The sequence below is a fragment of the Emys orbicularis genome, chromosome 3, assembly GCF_028017835.1.
Source record: "Emys orbicularis isolate rEmyOrb1 chromosome 3, rEmyOrb1.hap1, whole genome shotgun sequence".
NCBI lineage: Eukaryota > Metazoa > Chordata > Testudines > Emydidae > Emys > Emys orbicularis.
In genome coordinates this window covers 174,782,086-174,805,059 of record NC_088685.1, presented here as the reverse complement: position 1 = coordinate 174,805,059, position 22,974 = coordinate 174,782,086, and the positions used below count along the sequence as shown (strand labels likewise).

Below are 22,974 nucleotides of genomic sequence, written 5' to 3'. Positions count from 1 at the left end.
ACCTCTGCTCAGCTCCAACTGAGGGTTAAGAGACATTCTCCCATCTCTAGCAACTATGCTCCCATGAGCCTACTCCAGTGTAACTCATTCACCAGATGGTTTCAAACCCATATATATTGAGATGGGCCAGTAGCTTGTTTTGGATTATTAGCACCAGCTGCTGCCTTTGTTCAATAGCACCGGTTACCTGTCCACGTTGTCTGGTTGGTCAGGACAAAAGCTTTGCACTGGGAGTGATTCTCGCAGACCTCGATGGCTTCGCCGACATCGAACACAGAGAGGAGGCAGCCCTTGTGATGGTAAGAAGGCCAGCACCTGTAGTTCTCATCGGGAATAGCAGCTTCAGGTATCTGTTGGTACTCTGCAAAAACCAGAGCTAAACAATCAGTTGGAAAGCTCTTCTGAAAGGGTTTGTCAAAGTGCCGGGAGGGTGGGAGAGAGAAGGCGTATGAAGGGACAGCTCTCATAATCTATCACATAAGATTTTCATCACCTCTGATGCTCTCATTTATTTATTTATTTATTTATTTATAGAAAAGGATCTGTCCGTAAAACTGTGCGTACACAAGATGTTTTTGCCTCTTTCCTGAGCAGGCACGATAGATTTTATGTGGGGTTTTACTGGGAGAATGTCCCATTCAATAAAGAGCATCCACTTGAATGAACTGATTCCCTGTCCTCGTTCTTAACACTGAATGGGATTGTCAGGGTGAGACCTGATCAGGCACTCCTGCCCCTCCCTCTCAGCCAGGAGAGCATGTTATTTCACTCTAGCTTCTTTAGAACATGAAGAAAAGACAGGCTTTTAATTAAGCAAACTTTTTTCCTTGCTCAGATTAACACAAAAGGGGAGTTGCTTGATGGGTCTCGGGGGGGGAGGGAGGGGGAAGGAGGGACAAAAAGAGCCCATGAAGCATGTCAGCTTGGTTCTTGCCCAGCTCCTCTGCATTGCCCTGTGGATTACTTGGCTCCCTTGGCTGCCGTTCAGTCTCTCTTGCCTTTATGAGCTCCCTCTTGTTCTCTGTTCACAGCTCCTCTCAGTCTCCCAGCTGCTCTTGGGCTTCTCTGATGAATGCATCAGCAAAATTAAACTAATCATTTATAAATATTTCTACTTAGCTCCCAGAACACAGAAATAAAAAATCATTCTATAGTTATTCTAATTGCATCTATTACGGAAATTGTAGCTGCGTGCCCTATTTCTTTAGTCACTTTAGTTCAAGGATTTTTTGCTTGAAACTGCAAAGTTTCAGCCTGCTAATATTTCAGAGAGAGCTTTGTAAGGATGCTTCCAGTCCAACAGACAGTGTTTACTATAGACTTAACAGCCAACAGTTTGATTCATAAACAATTACTCACCATTTAGGGTACATTCCATACTATTTATATGGAAAGTGAGTGAAATAGTCAATATGCTCTTATGAGCCTGGTCAAAACAAAAATAAGACATACACCAACAGGAAACACAATAAGAGTCCAATCATGTCCCATTTAAGTCAATGGCAAAACTCCCATTAACTACCATAGATGCAGGATCAGACCCCAGAATGGATTTAAAAAATGGGAAACAATTACCAAAAAAAAGTCTCCTTAAAAAGCTGCTGCATGAATAAGAACGGTCACTAGTCAGACATATGTCATTAGTATTAAATGGAATGGAATTATTTGACCAGAGCTACAGCAGAGAGACTGATTTGAGTTGATTTGTGCCTTCACTCTAAGGTCAATGAGACACTCCATGTAAGGGTCCAGTCTACCATTGCCCTGTTCCTTATGTAGTCAATTATACCAGTGCCAACCGAATGCAAAGTGGATGTGAAACGTTCACCTTGCACCGGTGTGACTACAAAAGGTGCCAGGCAAAGGTGAATCAGTACACCTAAACGGACATCTGCAAGCTGGATGTACTTTTTAAGTAACGGAGGAAAATGAACATCTACTATAGTGCTGGAATGCCGGTAGGGATCAAGCCTTGGGCCCTTACAGGGAATTCTCCTCAGAGCTTGCCAAGCTCCTGACGACAGCGTCTAAGGTCAAATTCTAGCAGGCCTTGGCAGGAAGTCTGCATAGCAACCCCAACATCATGTGATATATCTTCACTATACAAACAGAAATCTGTCTCCGAGTAACCCACCTATCAAACTGCAATTTACTTTTTTAAAAACTCTCCTACAGGCAAATATGTTTTAAAAGTCTCTCTACTACATATTACATTGTTTCATTTCTAACATGTTACTATATATTCAATGTTTCTCTCAACAGTTTCCCCCACTCCTTACCCAGGCTGCCCGGGGGGGGCAAGTGGGGCAATTTGCCCCAGGCCCCGGGCCCCGCAGGGGCTCCCACGAGAATATAGTATTCTATAGTATTGCAACTTTTTTTTTATGAAAGGGGCCTCCGAAATTGCTTTGCCCCAGGCCCCCTGAATCCTCTGGGCGGCCCTGCTCCCTACCCTACCTACCATTACAATTCTTTAACCACAGTGGGCCAGAGCAGCTGAAGCTCTATTTCCTTTATTCATACATCTATCAAAAAAAGCAGTTTTCATTCACTTTCAAAGAGACTGAGGGGTGTGAATTATAGATTGTGCTAATGTGTTGTGATTTAACTATCCCACGTAGACCCTGCTGGCGCAAATTCAAAAAGGTACCTAGGTCGTGTTCATGTAAACATTAGAGTGAAGATAGTCTTTCTACTTGGAGCAGCTCTGAGGTGTGCAGCAGTGACCTCTTTGTCCAGTTCCTAGAGAAGGGAAGCCACAATGGTCTGCAAAAGTCTCTGAGCTCTGTACTAATGTAAATAGTGTCGCAGTGTATTTAGTAAATGATAATCCAAACCACAAAAATATACACAGAGGAAGACTGATACATTCCCTGGCTGAGAAGTTACTAAGCTTCCTTGCACAGTCCTGGCAGAGGAGCGACATAGGAGGCCAATGGGAAGTGTGGAGGAACAGGGCCTCCATGTGGATAGCTCTGGCAGAACCCCAAGACTGGCACATTTCTCAAAACACCCACAGATTCTTGGGTTTTCCAGCAGGGGTTCTGGAACAATTTTTATAGTGGGGGGTGCTGAGAGCCATTGAACAAAACTGTAAACCTTATTTATAATGGAAACTACTTCAAGCCAGGGGGTGCGGCAGCATCCCCAGTTCCAGCACCTATGTTTTCCAATATGGTGAAAGTGTAGGGGGGAGGGGAAATGTGAGGGGATTGTCATGGGGTTCCCTTTCCATTGTGTGGGTTTTCCTGTGGAAAGGCTGATGTCCTGAGCATGATGCATTTCAGCAAGCACAATGTGAAGAGATGGGCAGTTTACTTTTTAAAAGCATTAAATTTTCTGACAGAAATCCTGATCCGATATCTACAACTGGACTTTGCATCAAACTTAGATCATTATGGATCCTCTCCTGCTTCCACTGAAGTCAACAGAAAATCTCCCATTGGCTTCAGGGGCACCACGCTCGGGTCCCTAACATATGAGTACAGTAACTGCCAACTGGTGTTGCTGTCAAAGTGAGGACCATAAGGCAACCTCGACAGCCACATCAAGACACTCTTTAGCTTCCTTCTCCATACATCACTTTTCCCCTTACCACTAATGTAATAACCCTTACTACATTTTCCCTTTAATAATTTTTTTCATGTCTATTTTTAAAATAGATGTGAGGGGGTGAGCTGCTCCTAAAGGCCAGCTGTGCCTCTGCCATAAGTGGCCATGCAGGGGAGGAACAGGAAAGGAGCCTTTGCCACTACTTGTGTGGCCTACAACAGGAAAGCCTAAATCATAGTCCTGAGTGTAGGGGCTGCTGTCAAGAGGCTTTGGTCCCCTGGCAGCATCTCACCTGAAAGAGGGCAGCAAGGATGAAGAGTAGGCTGAAATGTAGCTCCTTCCCTCCCTCCCCCCTCTCTCCTGCCAGCAGAGCTTTCCAGCCTTGCAGGGGAACAAGTTTGCTGTACCCCTTTAAACTGGTGCCACAAATTATTCCTCCTCCTCAATTAGGGAGCTCCAGGAGACATCCCCCCTCCCCCCCCCCCTAGGGCAGTCAGGCCCATGTGGTTTTTTGGGTTATAGAAAATATCTTAAACTGCTTGTACCTAAACCTAGAAAAAACTAACTCATGACAACAATAACGGAATACTGGTCTGAGAAGTGAATCCTTTTCCAAAGATTCACCTTGTCTCAGAACATGATGATCTAGTATCTTTGTAATTTGCACAATGAAGAAAAATATCACGCGAATATCACGTGTATATCACTTCAAATCAAGGGTCCGATCCATAGCCTTTACTTGTGTGAGTAATCCCATTGTGCTGTGAGTATTTGAAACCAAGACACTTTACTCACTTAAGTAGGGATAGCAGGATAAGGAGCCCTTACTTGAAGGCAATTGGAGAGTTACTTAATTAACAGGAGTTCTGACAACACTAATTGGTATGTCCAATTAAAAGGTAAGCTATGTATTTTAGACATACCCAAATGTAACCACTCAAATACATAATGAATCAAAATACTGATAAACGTGGTACTAATTCAATGGTTCAGAGAGCATTCCTCTCCTATTCAAAACTTGCTCAATCTGAGATAAACTATCAAGATGAAAAATAAACCCACTAAGTGGTAACTTTCCAGTCACTTACTTTCTATCCATTTGTTTTTATGTTCATGTCACTCACCTAGCTCTTAGTGGTTCACTATGTAGGATATAGCAAGATAAAAACGTTACATAGCTCACTTGTACTTTGTTGTATGTATCAAAGAGAGAGGTTTGAATGAGATTTGTAGCCACATCAGGACTTTTTACCTGATGTGTGATATGGCTTAAGAAATCTAAGGTGCATTTCTCAAACAACTACTTTAAATGTTCATCCTGATCACAATGGTTCAATATACTTGTTCTATTTAGAAATACCCTACTGATTTAAAGACAGCTTTAGCTCAGGTTTTTGCCTTCCCAAACCTGAAACTTACTTAAATGGAGTCCATGGAATTTGAAGGCTCACAGCAGTAAATCACATCATAAAAAGGTCAAAGTTCTGGTCGATTTCCAGACTAATGGTGTTTAAAACCAATAAATACTTGCCTAATACTATAAATGCAGCCATAAATTTACACTTTCACATATATATACACAATCTGACATAGCATATTTAAAGTCTATCACTGTAAAGTCAAGGAATAGATCAAAGAATTACACTGTGTTCATAAATAATTCCTTACCCAAAATATTCCTTTTCACTTGTACATATTTTTGTAAATGTTGAAGAAAATAAACTTTAACTACACTAGGCCGGATTCTGTTATCACTTATACCATTTTCATACCAGTTTAACCTCTGGGACCAAATTCTCTATTCACACTGATGTAAGTAGAGCCAGGCAGGAAACAGTTTTCCCATCCTACAAACATTTGAGATTTCAAAACATTTTCCCAGCCCAAATCATAAGTTGAAATCTAAAAATTGTTCATGAACCAAAAATCCAAGATGTGTTTTTAAATCACTCATATTTCATTTAGGGTTTTTTTAATTATCTATAAATTAACCTGAATTTTGAAGTAAAAAGTCATTTCAAATTAAAAAACAGAATGTTTCATTTCAGAACTTTTTCTTTCTCTCTAAATGGGAAATTAGTTGAAACTGACCCATTCCCATGAAGTTTGCTTTAACTGGCATTTTCCAACAAAAAATGTTTAGCTGAAAAATTCCCAACCAGCTCTAGATGTAAGGTAAGTAACTCCAGCAAAACTGGGACAGTTACACTGGGAGAAAGTAAGTGTAAAGCAAGATCAGACTCAAGCCCATTCATTTATGTTACACTGCTGTAAATTGACAAGTAATTTAGATCAGGCCCAAAATGTCCTAAAGGCTCTTGCCCACCCCTATATTGCAGAAAAGACATCTTGACAATGTACCATTTCACAGGATAAAGTGATATATTTAAAAACTGAAATCAGTTCACGGCAAACTAACAAATCACTGACCAAATACTATAATTAAAAACAAAATAGCAAAGCTTAAAAGGCACTAACATCCCAAAATTATCTTAGCAAAAAAATCACCTGTGTTGTCCCAGTGCTGACTCTAATCTATAAACATGCCCGTTTTCACAGTACCAGACTCAATCGTATAAATAACTTCAGGACTACATTATAAACAGGCTGTGGTTCCCCCTTTTAAATTGCTTAAATCACCTTAAATCTGACTTTAATCAGTCCTAATGACCATTTATTTCAGCCACAGCAGCTAGAGTGCATTTTTACTACCAGCTACAGCTACCAGGTGGGAAATTGCCCAGTCATCTTTTCCAGTTATCACCTGCCAATACACCATGGGTCAATGACACAGCTGCATCCTTGACAAAGTAATCCTGTTACTCCCTATTTCACCCCCACTTCCATTGTAATGATAAAATAATGAAACTTGCTTCTGGATTTCTTCCCCCCCCCTACTCCCAACTGCCCTTGCTTGTAGTTAAACATAAAGGGCCTGATTCTACCAATCTCAGTAATACCTTGCTATACAAATAGTCCCACTGATTTCTCAATGAGTACGGACGGCAGAACCAGACTCTAAATAACAGAAAAATATACTGACTGCTTCACACATACGTTCAGATTAAGAAACAGAGCGAGAACTTTGTTATTACAACTGTTTGCCCTCTTGATATTACATTTGTTTGCTTGACTTTTAGCAGGTCTCATTTTACATTTTTCATTTGTCCATGTTTTCATATGCTATATTAATTCATTCAAAAAGAATGCCCCATAAATATGGCTCTTAGGCCAAGTTAATGTGATTTTGCATTATACAAAAGCTTTTTTTGGGGGGGGGGGGGGCGCTACATGCGCTACATGCCCGTGCCAGCAACAAAACGGTAGTATAGCAGGGAAAATTACTCATCAAGTTTATTCCATTTATCTCCACTTCCAATCACACTTGCCCTCCTCCACTAAATCACTGCAGCCATTTGGAGAGGTGCTGTGGTCCAGTGAAAAAGGCAACTGGATAGGACCTGCTGCATGACCTTGGGTAAGACACTTCCTTTCTGTTTCTGCTCCATCTTTTGTCTGTCCTGTCTATTTAGACTGTCAACTCTTTAGAGCAGGGACGGTCCCTTACTATGTATCTGTACAGTGCCTAGCACAATGAAGCCTTTGTCTTGATTGGAGCCTGTCAGGGCTGCTGCAGTACAAATATTTGCATTTTGTCCTCCTGTCAACATTGCACCATGACAGGAGAAAAAGTTGGATTTTTTTCTGCCTCATGCATTGACAATAGAACTGTTAACCAGGTTCCAACTACAGTGGCAAATTCTACCTGCAGTTATGCCTCTGCAGTGCAACCTCATTGAAGGTAGCTGTACCAGAGACTGGGGTTGCACAGATGTGACGGAGGCAGAATTTGGCCAGCAAAATCTTCATTGGTGTATGAAAAACTGTATTAAAATTGTAGAGCTATCACTTTAAATGCTCGGGGAATTCCCAGGTCCTGCTTGCAGGCAGGGGGCTTTGTAGGAAAGTGTGTGAGCAATAGTCTGGCAGCAGACAGGCAGTCTAAAGTAAAGTGAGGTGACCTGTGCCTCTCTGTCTTAGGGAGCAGCCTGCTTTGTCTCTCTATTTTTGGGTTCTTGTGTATTATTCTAAATTCTAAAAAAAATCAAGTATTGTTAAAATGCAACCTTCCAGCAAAAGTATTGTATGGTTTTATCTAACTTCTCTGTTCCTATGCTGTGAACATACCAAATGGTCGTGATACTGCACAAGCCAGAAAATGTATAGGGTCAGATTTTTAAACATATTTAAAAGCTGCTAAAGATGCAGCTAGACACATAGTGGAATTTTCAGAAGTTCCTCGGTGCATAGCGCCCAATTGGAGTTAAGCCCTGTTGAAAATCTCACTACTAGGTGCCTAACTCCAATTGGGAATTAGGCACCTCAGCACTTTTGAAAATTCCACTAGGTGCGTATCCGCATCTTTAGCTGCCTAAATAAAATCTGGCCCCTAACACGTCTGAAGGTCCAGACCAGCAGTTAGAAAAAACATTTTATTACTAAGTTGGTCAAATTTGATCTAGCGCAATGGAAAGATAATAATATGAAACTCGATGATGCCATTTTTAGAGTCATTTTTCAGAGCAGAGAAGAAGGCAGCACAAGGGTGGAGATGTATATCCTACTGTCTACACACGAGGGAAAGGAATACAGTAACTCCTTATTTTCTCAGGGCTATGTCATTATATTTATGCTACAGCCCTGTAAAAGTGAGTCAGAGCTACACCCTATGGAAGTCAGCTACTGTCTCTCTGGGGCTGCTGCGTGAGGTTGGTAGAGGCGAGCACTCTGTTCCATAACTACGCACTCCTAGTGGATTGGCCCCACTCCATGGGCCGATAAAGGTAGAGGTCAGACCATGCCTCTCCCCTTCTCATTTTTAGTCTCCTGCCCCACATATGGCTGCAAAACGAATCCTTGTGCTCCCTAAAGTGGAGGGAGCACACAGACTGCTAGCAGGGGAGGCCCTTGCATGGCCAATGGGGAGGCTTCCTCCATGCCCCTCTATCCCTATGCGACTCAGGACATGTCTACACTTACCTCCAGAGCGATCAATCCAGCAGGGGTAGATTTATTGCGTCTAGTGAAGACGCAATAAATCGACCACCAAGCACTCTCCCGTCGACTCCCGTACTCCACCAGAGCGAGAAGCGTAGGCGGAGTCAACTGGGGAGTGGTAGCAGTCGACCTACCACAGTGAAGACACCGCAGTAAGTAGATCTAAGTACGTCGACTTCAGCTATGTTATTCACATAGCTGAAGTTGCATAACTTAGATCGATTCCCCCCCTCTACTGTAGGCCAGGGCCTCAGTAAAAGGCCTCATACAATCTGGACCTATATGGTTGTGCAAAAGGACACAACAGGAGCACAATCCTGGCCAAAACTAATTCATTTTAGAATCTGTGAGACTATTTGTAGGGAATTGTTTGTAATGTAGTCCCATCTGTAACATGTGTGTCTTTAAGTATCTTCAAGAAAGTGCTTATTGTCTTTTGTAGCTCAACCTAATATGGCATATAAAAACTGCCTGAATATAATCTGTTCTCACCCTCCAAAGTTTCTCTCTCTCTCTCTCTCTCTCACACACACACACACCATTAAAATTTCTTGAGCAGATTTATAATTTCACAAGCAGGTTGCTATAGTATTTTTAAAGAAACATTATTCCACTGTAAATATTTACATACAGCGCAACCCTGCCAAAATGTCAAAGGACAAAGGAAAACAGGGAATGTCTTTTACCTTACTCCCTGGCATTCTGTCTCTTGAGTCCTGTAAATGTACTTGGTTCAAACAACTGCTTTTATTTCTGCTAATTATGCCTTTCTTTTGGCTAACCCACCCCTCAAGACTTAATAATGGGTCACCTATTTTCTTTAATGAATAACAAAGCTACAGGATTTACTAGCTGTAGTGCCTCTCATACATTTCTGTGTAACTCCTGAATTCACTGAAAGGTTGGGTTGGGGAGGTTAGACTAAAACTCCAGAGCCAGACCCTGAGTTGGTTTAAATCAGCATCACTCTTGAAGTCAATGGAAGTTTTGCTGTAGACTTCAAGGAGGAAGGAATTTCACCCATGAAATCCAATGGGTTTGTATAGTATAGTATTCTTGCAGTTATAGCAATGCTACTATCATTTTTAGAAAAATAATTTCACAAGGAAATGTATGATCCACGTTGTTCAATGTTCGAAGAAGAAGAGACTAATATCTCATTACAGATAAAAGCATTTGAACACAGTGTCATTCCAAACAGTGTAACACCTGTATAACAATTTTGTGTTATTTACAATTACAAAAAACTTACATGGCTACTGAAGGACTTCTGACCCCACCCCTTCTCTGTTTTGCTTCAGTAATTTAGAAGCAAAGTCCAGAGTATAATAGAATTTACAACACTGTAAAATGTTTTACAGTTGAAACACAGTGAAAGCTTAAGACCTAAGTCCTTCTGTGACATGACCATGGTTCATGTTGTTAAATTTAATTTATGGGCAGGCTCAGATTGACAAGAACTTTCCTAGTGTCACTTTCCTACTGATGGTCAATATCACCTTTCTCACTTGAAAAGGGTTTCCTTGCAAAAACATAGGCTCAGATAGAGAAATCTGTTTCATGAAAGGTCAGATTTCAGCTTTTTCCTTAAGTCCATTTTCAGAGATCACCATCGCTTCTTGTAAGGATTTACAACTCTCTATTAAAGACAATGGATAACTCTGAGTTTCTAGATCTAAATCAAATTATGAAGCACCATGAGTTGAACCTTCTAATGTTCCTTTTTTTAAAAAAGAGAGATCGCTTGCAGTTCCTGGATCTGAACCTACTATTGTGGCTTTGGTTTCAGTATAAATTCTATACCAGAACGGGCTTATTTTCTAGGTCTCTTTCAGATGCAGCAGGAATCTGTTGGTAACAGTTATTTGGTGAGACTGCAGCCCAAAATGGAGGTAACGTCACATGAGCCATTAATTTCTTGAGATTTCCATTATTCAAGATGGTGGAAATTTTGTGAGACCAGGTCACCTGATGAGATTTCCACCATTTAAACCGAAATCTAATGAGAACAACCTTGTAAGTTTTTCATAGAATCATAGAATATCAGGGTTGGAAGGGACCTCAGGAGGTCATCTAGTCCAACCCCCTGCTCAAAGCAGGACCAATTCCCAACTAAATCATCCCAGCCAGGGCTTTGTCAAGCCTGACCTTAAAAACCTCTAAGGATGGAGATTCCACCACTTCCTAGGTAACCCATTCCAGTGCTTCACCACCCTCCTAGTGAAAAAGTTTTTCCTAATATCCAACCTAAACCTCCCCCACTGCAACTTGCCTCATTTTAACCTGAAACCAAAGACTAGTTCCAATTCAGCCTCGAACCCAAACCACAATCCCGAGCCCAAATCTAAATCAGCTCAGCATCTGACAAAATAGCCTCCTCCCCCTCTCACTATATTATAGAACAAGACAGAAAAAGAACAAACAAGCCACAACTTAAAAAAATATTTTCCCCTTGCCTTGGGAGAGAGTTATACAGTGTCCTGTGAAGTGCTGCTGGTTTCTCTGTCTTTCCACGGACAACATTTTCAGTGGTGTTTTAAGGTGAAATTTGTCTCACCCACATAAAATGCAAGGGATTAGGGAGGTGAAATCCCGCCCCGCCGCCCAGGCAGGGCCAGAACATGGGAGTGTAACTGCTTTTGTGACTGCTACTGCCTCTGCGGCTGCTGAACTGATGGGTTGGAACAGTATCCATGTCCCTCCCTCCCCCCCCCCACCACACCACTTGCAAGAGTTATTACGTGGCCCAGTGGCCCAAACTACTTAGTCTGTGGTCCCAGTATGGCTTGGGAGTAGTGTTGCCTTGTGTGCTGGACCAGCATTTGGCTATTCTCCTGAGCACCCAATCCTCCCCTACCACCACACCCTGCCTTGCAGCGCCACTGCACCATGAGGAGAATTTCACCATTGGTAAATCATCTTTGGATTGAGAGTTTTAAAAAAGTGAGTCATCATGTGCTAAAAGTGAAATCTTGCGAGAGAAAAGCCTGTGTGGAGAAGGAAGGATATGCGTGGACACATGGGGCCTGATTACACTCATTTGCACTGGGGCCTCTGGGAGGATAAAGTAGGGTTACCCAACGTCCCAATATGAGGGGCTTTTTCTTGTATACGCAACTATACTCCCCCTACCCCCAAAAAAGTGTCCCGATTTTTCATCCTTGCTATCTGGTCACCATAGGATAAAGGGGCCTTAAAATATGAATACATTATATATACACACCCACTTTAAGGTCCTTTTACATGACTGTAGTGGTGTAAAATGGCCTTAGTGCAAATGAGAAACAGGCCCATGCATTCTGAAGATATGGTATCTAAGTATGAAAATTTACCCATAAGTCAACAAGTCTTGTTTCAGTGTAATTTCTGTGAGGATATTTGATTTCTCTTGATTGCCATTGGCTGAATCCTCACATAAAATAATTTAAAGAACCTTAATGTTACGTTAAATTAGAATTTTATTAGAATTGCATAAAACTGTACTCACATGCTCTATGTGCAGTTACACAGGGCAATGTCTATACCCTTTACTCATGTTGAGTAGCACTTTGCATCCTGAGCAGTTTCGTAAAAGTTAATGGGACTGCTTGCAAACAAAGGCACTAGCCAACTTGAGTAAGGGTAGCAGAATCTGAGCCACAGTTATTCAGGATTATACATAACTAAACCACATATGAAATACAGCAGCCTAATGTGAGTGCAGATCTGCTCCATATCAGTGAAGCCTTGCACTGTTACATCTAGCATTGCTGTCTTGGGTTTTCTCCCGGCAATTCTTTATAAGCAGGACAGCCTTTAAAATTCAAAACCTCATATTGTCCTGACATGGCAGCTAAATCTGGAATTAGCCAGCATCACAGAAAAACCTCAACCTTCCTGGCACTTCCTCAACAAAGGATGTGTTTGTACTGTTGATTGTGCTGCTGAGAATGATTTGACTGTGTTGACAGGTATCACTCAGCAAAGACTGTGATGAAAATCTGAACATTAGAAAGTTAAATGAACACCTGTAACAATTTTCTTGCCAATTTTACAACAAAATAAATATTGAATTATTTGTGATTAGTGGGCCAAATTCATCCCTGGGGTCAGAGTCCACTAAAGTCAGCAGAGTTACACCAGGAATACATTTGACTCATGAGTCTGTCACAAGGGAAATGCTTTACTGAACTTTTCAAATCCTTTACCCTAAATCCATCTTCATTTATCACCCATCTCTTTCTCTCTGCTATGCATGTGCAGCAAAACCATCATATTTTCCTATCACCCTCCCAGCAGCTCAAAGTCTGACATGGATATTGCACCTACAAAAAGATAAATTCTGCCCAGCATCTTTTTTTGGTGGTGTGGCTAAACAAGAACATTTACCTATTACCTTCTTTCAAATGTTACAATCTGTAATGTGTTCTTCGAGGTAGAATATGTATCCCTCTCTACAGCGTATGTTTGAAAAGCACTGTATACATTTATGGTGCTATACAAGAGATTTTTGTTAAGATGTAAAAGAAAAACCTTAGCATGCAAGCTTTATGCAATTTCTTTGTCAATTTATGCAGTTTTGTTACCGTATCGCTGCTGCAAGCTGCAGGGATTTTCCCCTGCAGAGCAGATAGGAGGCTTAATGCTTCTAACCTGCAGCAGCTGCAATATCTGCAAGGAAATCCCATGAATTTTAGGATATCCATGCAGAGCTAGGATATTAGCATGGAGATAAATTGGTTCCCTCTTCATGGGCTCCCTGCTTTGGCATGCCCCAAACTCCCACCTCAGGGAGGTTCCAAAATGCAGATTGGGAGATAATCTTTGGGCATGATGCACCTTTCAGCATGAATTTATACTGCAGATTTCCCATAGGTTTGACATGGTTGATGGCTGCTCTCCATGGCATCAACAACCCGCCTTAGTACCTTCCGTGGTACCCATGGAACTCTGACTACCTGGAAGCCCTGCTGTGGACTTCAATTTCCATGACTTCAGGGGCCTTTTTGGTCTCTTCTCCTTATTTCTGCTCCCCTCCACATCTCACCGTCTAGATCGAGCCAATAGCTTTACATTTGTCAAAGGAATACTTTACCAGCTTTCGGCATCCATGTAGTGTTCTGTAGGTATGTGCCACTCTTGTATAAATGCAAAACTTTTTCTAGCTGAGCCACTGTTTCATCTATTCCCCAGTGGAGTTCTCCTTTAATAGTACAGAAAAACAGTGATTTAGACAAAGAACTTGGAATTAATAGGGATTATACCTGAGTAAGGTCCAAAGGATCAAGATTCAGTTGTGCCAAACTGTGTGATGTTTTTGTGATGTGGACTTAAAGTCCATGAGGCATTACAAAGTGACTGCCAAATTGATTTTCATATATGTGATGAGTCAAGCCCTAACCCTGTGTCTCCAAAGCTGAGCAGCTCGTGTACTGAGACAGCCAGCTTCCTGTCTGAATATGATAGGATGGGTTACCCACAAGAGATGAAAACTCCTTTCCAGTGAATTCCCTTTGAAATTATTTATAGCCTGGCACATTATACCTCCCCATAAAATGTACTGAAGACCAGGCAGGAAAAAAAAAAAACCCTCTGGCGTGAAATCAAAAGTACAGTTAAGACATACTCAAGCTACTCTTGTCTGAATGTCATTTTATGGTAAAGATAATTTTATGGTCTACTCTGCATTCTAAAGCATAAAATAATCTCTAATGTCATCTGGGAGATGTATGCAATAAATTGTCTCCGTGGTTCTAATTCCTCTCGGTAGAGATGGCCCATTCAAGGTCCTCCACACCAATGAATCCCTTAACATGGGACTAACATTTTGCAGAGGGCTGTGCATGAGCCCTTTGGTCAGGATGAATTTCACTCTGTGGGCTGGCTTGTTCCTCCTGAGATCTGCATGCAGAGGAGACCAAATTCTGAGTCAAATACTGCTCTGGTCAAACTGCCATTGACTTGCAGTGGGAAGTGCACCTATGTAAGGGTGGAATTCATCCCTGTGCTGGGCCCAGGACAAGGCACATACTACTTAAATACTACTTAAGACCTCAAAATAGAGAGTTAAATGGTATATAGGCCTCATCTTAGCTCCTCTGATCAGGAGTGAATTTAATTATAAGGGCACGTCTACACTCCACCTGGAGGTGTAATTCCCAGATCAGGTAGACATGCATGTGCTAGCTCTGCCCAAACTAGCACCTAAAAATAGCAGTGTAGCCAAAGTGGCATGAGCAGCGACTCAGGCTAGCCCCCCAAGTACAATCCCATCAGAGAGACTAGGTAGATGCTCCGGTGGCTAGCCCATCCACCATAGCTACACTGCAATGTTCAGCATGCTCACTCGATCAAAGCTAGCATGGGTACATCTCCCCAGGCTGGAACTTACACCTCCAGCTGCACTGTAGACATGCCCTAAGTGAGAGCAGAATCTGGTCTTAAAGCAATACATGTAAATGTAGCACCCTTCCCCCCATCTACCCCCAAACAAACACTCAAGTTTACAGTGATATGAAAAAGGGAGACATTTGGCAGTATCACATATTTACAGTGGGATTACCTGTCGCATTGACTATCATATCCAATAATGGTCTTAAGGAGGATGGAGCACTGTGTGGCAGAAGATATGTAAAAAAAAACCTGCAATGGAAAAGTAACCCATATTTTAAAATAAAGTTGGCAAGGGTCTAGTAACCACTGAACAACATAAACTATTAGAATTTTATTCCTTAAGTCCCTGACCTATTCAGGAAATATAATCATATTCTATAATCAAATAAATATATAGCGGAGGCTAGTCACACAGCTGTCTGACGTACCTAGACTAAGCTGCTGTACACAAGGCTGCCTTGTAACTACCTGTAAATGTTCCATTAACATAGACATTTGCTGTGAAGCCCTATGGATTGTGACTATTTGCAAAGCTGTCTGTACTTGGACAAACTTTATTAAAGGGACACTGTCAAACTCGGAAGTCTTGTTTTTTTTCCTCAAAACCTTAAAAATACAGGTCAGATTTATGCTTATTTCATTTCACCAATTATTTCCTTTTCAGTTCTGCATTATTTTTAGGCTTTAAGATGAATGTTGGGGGGGGGGGGGAGAAATCATTCTACGCCACCAAAATTCAGGCCATCTTCAATATTCCCATGGTGGGGTCATCATTAACATGCATTCGTGATGTTCCTGAATGGCTCCATGTTTGAATACACATTCTCTACTAAAAAACAAAAAAAAACCTGCTAGGGATTCAGGTAGTTTGCGTTGCTTTTCCTAGGGAGGAAACGACTGTAAAATGAAGGAAACCAAAAGTAAAGCAGGTTCTACAATTTCCAGCCTAATTTCTCACAAGCTTGAAACAAGCATCTGGTTGTGAAGGCTCTTGCCCTGTGCTCAGTGCCTGATGATACTGAAATGTGAACATTTAACTGGTAATGCAAGTTAAATGGTGATGGCTTCACAAAAACACATCTAGGATTTGGAAAAGCAGGCACAGCAATATATATATATATATATATATATTTGTAATTAAAGGTATGCTGATTTCACTTCTCTATTATTATTTAAAGGTAGAAGTAATTTCACAGTGCCCCTTTAAATTTCTATTGCTAAGCCAGTATTACTAAACTCTACCAACCCTGTTGCAGAGGGAACATTAGATAAAGATGGACAGTTCAGGAGCTGGTAATATAAACAAAAGTATCAGACATAAATATTAGGTAATGAGCAGAATGGTAACACAAATAGGAAATTTTACTGAGAGAGTTGCCTTGTCCATCCTATAAAGTACAGCTTCCCCACACGGCCAGAGAAACTGTAGTGAATCATATTCATTGGAGAGAATAAAGCAGGTTTCACATAAGCATAATTTAAAAAAAAATCAAGTTATTGATTGGAAAATGTCAGCTACAGGAGACAGTATTGTGGCCTATTCAGCTGACATACTTCCACTTTATACAATTAATATTTCCTGAAGATGTTAACGTTTTTTTAAACAAGAGTAAAATTCATCCCTTCTAAAAAGGATACTTACAAAATCCCCAAATAAGATTATTATAAAAGATGTCTTAGTGCTTTATATAAAAAGCACCACTCAAAATACATATAGTGTTTTAAAGGTAAGCAAATCATTAGCAATGAAGAATTCATCTGGTAAATTTTCTGCACCTGGAAAATCCATAAGTGGATTGCGACTGATCACCAGCAGCTCTTTGAAAGTATTCAAAGGTCACAGTTTGCTTTTCAGACTGGGTTGGATAGTTACAATTGGACAGAAAAGTCACATAGTATTGTTTCTGATCCTCAATTGAATGAGTATGCAAACATTTTGATATGAACATTCACACATGTCCATCGGTACTCATACATGTGACTTTGAAGTGCATCGACATCAGTGCCAGTGAAACTCAAACTGGCACTGATGCATCTGATGAAGTAGGTTTTAGCCCACGAAAGCTTATACCCAAATACATTTGTTAGTCTCTAAGGTGCCACAAGGACTCCTTGTTGTTTTTTCAAACTGGAACATTCATGCAGAAGCACTTTGGGGCGGCGGGGGGCGGGGGCGGGCGGAAGGGGGGAAGATGCAGAGTCACATGCCCCGCCCCCCCCCGATTTCTGCCAGGGTTTATATGCCCTGCCCCCAGTACCAATAATTATGCGATGTCTCTGCATTCATGATTTGTAGATTATAAGGCCAGAAGGGACCACTGTGGGCTTCTAGTAGTCTGACCTCCTGCATTACACAGGCCACAGAACTTCTTTGAATATAATTCCTTTTTGAACGAGACCATCTCATCTACAAAAAGATCCCATATTGTTTTTAAAATGTTCAGTAAATGAAGAATTCACCAAACCTACTGGTAAATTGTTCCAATGGTTCATTACCCTCACTGTTAAAAATGTGCATCTTGAGGGTACACAAAAGGATGCATGTGTGACTGAAGGAAATCATTTAAACATCCAAGCCAATACTTGCACAACAATTTTTTTGTAATATTTGCTCAGCTCTAATAATCCACCTTGAGAAGGAGCCAGGGGACTGGCCCAGTGATGTTTCTCATGGGTGGCTTTAATAAATTCAGACACTACTGAAGATTTATACCATTGGTTAATGTGCTGTAGGTTGGGACTACCAAGTAGCCCCAGATATGGACAAGAAACCCTTTTTCCAAGCTTCAAAAAGTAGTACTGCCAGTCACCTGCCATCACAGTGTCCCTATAACATGGGGATCTGGGAACTGGAAAACCTAGTCGTCTATACCAAGTAGATTGTAGTTTTGTCCTTGCTGAGTGAGCATATAGAGATTGTTGGAGATGCATTCATAAGGGCGGCTGCAGCCTACCATGGTGTAGGTCTGCTGTCATACAAAGACCTATTATGTGAGCATAATAATAAGCAATAGTGGGTGCTAAAAGCACTAGGATTTTCAAAGTGTAAAAACAGATCTTTAGAAACTGATGAGCTGATGGAATAGTTCAGGGATTCTCAAACTTCATTGCATCGCGATCCACTTCTGACAACAAAAATTGTTACACAACCCCAGGAGGGGGTACCAAAGCCTGAGCCTACCCGAGCCCTGCCGCCCTGGGCAGGGGGCCAAAGCCAAAGCCCCCAGCAAGCAAATGCCAGCCCTTGGCAACCCCATTAAAACGGGGTCGTGACCCACTTTGGGGTCCCGACCCACAGTTTGAGAACTGCTGGAATTGTTCAATAGCACTCTCACAAATCTTAACCACTGTGATAGAAAAAGACAGCTTTCTTCAGTGAGCGTATGATAGTGTATGGCTAAAATCACACTTAAATATTAAATGTTTTTTTCTGGCCAGACCAGCAAAATGGCCCTAATCAAAAACTAATTCACTAAGAAGGATCTTTAACCCAAGCAAATGGAAAATTTTGCAGAACACACTAAAAATTGCACTGCGCAAATGCACATGACAGTCATGTAGTGGAATACATTTCAATGTGGTCAGATAATGTTACACATATGCTGGTAAGTGCATTGGGAGAAAAGTAGAAGACTCTCCCTAGGGAAGACTCTTCTAGTTGTGGCCTGGCAGGGAATGAGTGGTGTGATACTTGAAAGAGAAGCCTAAGAAAGGAGCACACCATTATGGCATTGCCTTGAGACCCTCTACCGTCCTATCTGGATCAGTCCGCATCACTCTCTCTCTCCCCAGCGCACTTGAACATCAAGCCACAGCACAATTAGAAGCAGTGCATTAAGGATCAATTCTTGATCCTGTGAAAGCCAATAGTAAAGTTTCCATGGGATCAGTGTTTGGCCCAAAGAGTGAGTTGAGTGATCAGAGTTAGTGAAGAGCCAAGACCACAAACATAAATCCCTCATGTAAAACTCCTCAGTTGTAAATCTGAAGAGACCTTAAGAAACAAAATTCTAAGAAACACATTTCAGCTAGACGCTTTCTTCAGTGTTATTGGCCAGACATAATAACCCAATTACCTATCTGTCATGTGCATGGCACGACCATAAATTATGGATGCAGACCTCAATGGGGAGGCACTGGAGGATGGATGGGCGTAGTGCAAGAAGCAGGCAAATCACTGCCTATTCAAAGAACAGCAATTGGTTTGTTGGTGTGAGGAAGCCTGGGGTAAATTGTAAGGCGAGAACTACAAAGCAGTGATGGCTTTTAAAAAACATTAAGATTCATTATAACCCCTGGGAGATTACTCTCCAGATTATCAGCGGTCTACATTAAAGAAGTACAATGACATTACAGGTTTTTGACTTTCAAACAACTGAACCAGCGAGTTTTATAATCAGCAGGAAAGAGGCCTGGTCTAATGAGAGAGGTGTATGGGTTAGCGGTCAGAGCACAGAACTAGAAGACAGAACTGTCTGAATTCTAATCCCAGCTCTGAAGTCACTTCACTTCTCAGCCTCAGTTGACTCATACTTAAAAGGGGATGATAACACTTATTAATCGACATCATAGATGTGTTGTGTGAATCATTTCATTAATAATGTAGCAATTGTGCCCAAACACCATAAGATTACCCCAGTTTTTCACTGCTATAAATCTTTACTGTGTAACGGACTTCAATCGAGTTATACCAACATAGACTTTAGTGGTGAATCAGACCCAATGTTTGCAAAGTACTTCCAAGATATTAATGTTATGTATTATTATTACTGAAATATTTACAACACAAATTATTCATTGTTTTAGTTATTAGTCTATAAGGGCCCGATCCAACATTTCCATTGATCTCAATGGCTATAAATGACTATACAGAATTCTTGTCAAATTTTATTCTCTTTATCTACTTAGATAACTGGTCATCTACCTGTATGCATTGTAAAGATTCCTCTTTTCATTCATATTTCGACATCGGCCCTCCACAGAGCAGGGAAGAGTGAAATTTCTTGCTGGAAACTCTATAAAACAGTCACGGTTACTGGTACAAGAGCTTTCTTCTATGCTGGCATCATCCAAATCTGTCACTTTCAGCTCTCCATCTACAATCACAAACTGTCGAGGGCGAAAATCCAACAGCGTCACGGAGCCAAGCGGAGAGTGAGCCAAATAATGCAAAAGCCGAACTAAGCTGAGACATATCTGAAATATAAAAGCACAGATACCCTGTGTTACTTGTCTAGTATGGAGCATGTAAAAAAAATGCATCTGCTTTAAATTGTCACACACATAATAATGACCAAAGATTGGCATTAAATTGATCATAAAAATCAAAGTTAGTACATTCAAGGTATTCTTCATCAAATTTAACATTATTCTTTCAATGTAAATTATAATAATCTTTAGAAGCTTGAAACTAAAACGTGCTTCTTTACCAATTTTTCCCCTATGCAATTTTATTATTGTAGAGTTGCTCATGAGTTCTGAGCTGCTGAGGCTTTCTTGTTTTGTTTTTATTATTTTAATAGAAATAAAAGCATTTTTTTAAATAAAACATCACACATAGGCCCTGATCCTGCAATCTAAGTCTCTTATCTTCTAAAAGCTGACACGTACTTAACTTTTCACACTGAGAGTAGTTTGACTTCAGTGGAACTATTCACAGTGCATAAAGCTAAGTCTTTGTAGGATCAGGGCCTATCCATGTAGACAGACTCTTATGTCCACACAGAATCCCATTCAAGTTAATGGAGCTCTGCACATGTGCATCAGATTGGGGCCATAGAGTGAAGAATTATCTGGGCTTTGCTAATAGATAGAAGAGAATAATATTTGGAACCTTCAAATTTGGACCCAACCCTATAGTGTTTACTACTGTTTGCAGTTCATTTATGTGATGCCTTGACAATATTTCTTTGTATGTATTGTATAACACACTAAAACAAAAACAATATTAATATGCATGCAGTTAAATATCTGCATGCTCATTCACTGTATTCAATTAATGATATGTCTTATGCAAGCTAGAAAGCTTTTTATTGTTTACATGTAAGCTTTGTTTTTTGTAGGGTGACCAGACAGCAAGTGTGAAAAATTGGGACGGGGTTGGGGGTAATAGGAATCTATATAAGAAAAAGCCCCAAATATCGGGACTGTCCCTATAAAATCGGGACATCTGGTCACCCTAGTTTTTTGTTAAAACTGTTGTTAACACCATATGTATTAAAGTAGTCAAATCACAGTTCAGTCTCAGGACATAAATGATATACTCAGGGAAATACTTAAATGCATACTTCAGAAGAAAATAGAGCTTGAATATGGCTTACGTTATACTTCACAGACTTTACGTCTGTGAGATATTAGGACTATCCAACACTTCTGTAATCATTTCCCCTGCCTTACCAGCCTAAAACATTTTTGTTCCACTTAAGCAATATCAAAAGTTTATGTAGAGATACTTGTAGGTATAAATTAATACAAGCATGGTTATGGGATGTCTGCACTGACTGCTCTTTTGTTCCTCTTGAAATTTACAGAAATCTTCTATACAGCGTCCCAGAGGATGCTATATATAAAAGGCATATCGTGTTGCTGAGGAAATGAAAGTAGACCAAATTGAAGCATTTAACATTCAGAATATCAATGTGATTTTTTTCCTTGGGTCAGGAGTACTGCACAGAACCTCATTATAGGAGCTGAACACTGTGCTAAAATCGTTACCAGAAGCTTGAACAAAATTATAATTAACATCTTTAACTGCTCAAAGGTAAATATAGGGGGGGAAAATCACTTTTCACAGATTTCTTAAACTACTAGGGAAAACTCTGCATAAAAGTATAAAAATGTTGCAAAAAACTAAAGAGGGATTTTTGTTTGCAATCTGAAATCATTCCTCTTTCCTCAAACACTACCAAGGCCCTGATCCTGCAAATGGATCCACTGACACAGACCCTTGTGCCTGTACTGAGCCCTGTTGAAGTCCTTTATCTATGTGCCAGCCCTCAGTGTTGATACGGGCTGTGTGTGTATATCCCTCACAACAAGATTAAAATACACATTTTAGGGCTCAGGTCTGCACCACTGCTTTCCACTGATTTCAATAGGTTTGGGGAGATTTGGTCCTTGTCCTGTAAGCACAAAGGCACTACTTAAGTGTATAAAGTTAAACAACCATGTTAATGTTTTCTTAACTGGGGCAGATACATAAACAATTCTCATGTATTGAGCTGAGAACTTGCATCCTTTTTCCTCTCCTCTATGACAGCTGCACACTAGATAAGGTAATAGTTATGACATTGCCTAAGGCTTCATTACAGCAGTTCCAGGAATATTCTATTTATAATTACATCTCTATGAATCAAACCAACATTGCCAAGGTATTTCTCCTTCATCTCCCTCTAACTGCCCTGTAAGGGATACCCATTCTAAAGAGAATTTCCACCCACATCCTATATAATATGGTCAAGCCAATAATCTACTGCCTCTTTTGCAGTTTACATCACAGTGCCATAATTTGTGGTTGCATGGGTGAGGTGTGAGGGAGATAGCAGTACACTTCATTGGCCATTACAAGCTAAAAACTCTGATTGAGTCATCATTAGGAGTTTGTTTCTTTTAGAACAATGTAGTGGAAGTTCAACTTATGGGCCAAATGCAGTTCACAGAGCTCTAAATGAAGCCTGTAACAGCCCTAATCTTTAATAGTGAGGTACATCCCACCGAGACTACAGCTCAGCATACCCTATCATGATGAAAGTACCTCTACAGTCTGGGTTCCATTCCATACAAATTAAGTGTGACCTCCATGTTTCTGTTAAATTGCCAATGTGGGCTTCACTGGGCAAACTCTGTTTTAGGATCTGTGTACACTGATAAACCTTGCTTTACCCTTTACTCTCCCCTAGTAAAAGGCAACATAACAGGAAACAGTAGGAAACAATTATAAAATCAGCTTGTGATAATGATCAAGACAGAGATGTCACATCCTTCTATTGTTTG

At 40.7% G+C, this 22,974-nt stretch overlaps 1 protein-coding gene across 1 annotated transcript in view; it reads right to left on the bottom strand.

Annotated features, from left to right (window-relative positions):
- PKDCC (protein kinase domain containing, cytoplasmic) overlaps positions 1-22,974 on the bottom strand; it is a 43,986-nt gene that overhangs the window by 3,161 nt on the left and 17,851 nt on the right. Inside the window, exons 3-6 of the mRNA XM_065401884.1 lie at positions 19,907-20,178; positions 15,152-15,231; positions 13,685-13,792; positions 188-361 (exon numbers count right to left, since the gene is read on the bottom strand). Of these exons, the coding sequence (XP_065257956.1) occupies positions 188-361; positions 13,685-13,792; positions 15,152-15,231; positions 19,907-20,178 (634 nt within the window). The remainder of the gene's footprint in view (positions 1-187; positions 362-13,684; positions 13,793-15,151; positions 15,232-19,906; positions 20,179-22,974) is intronic.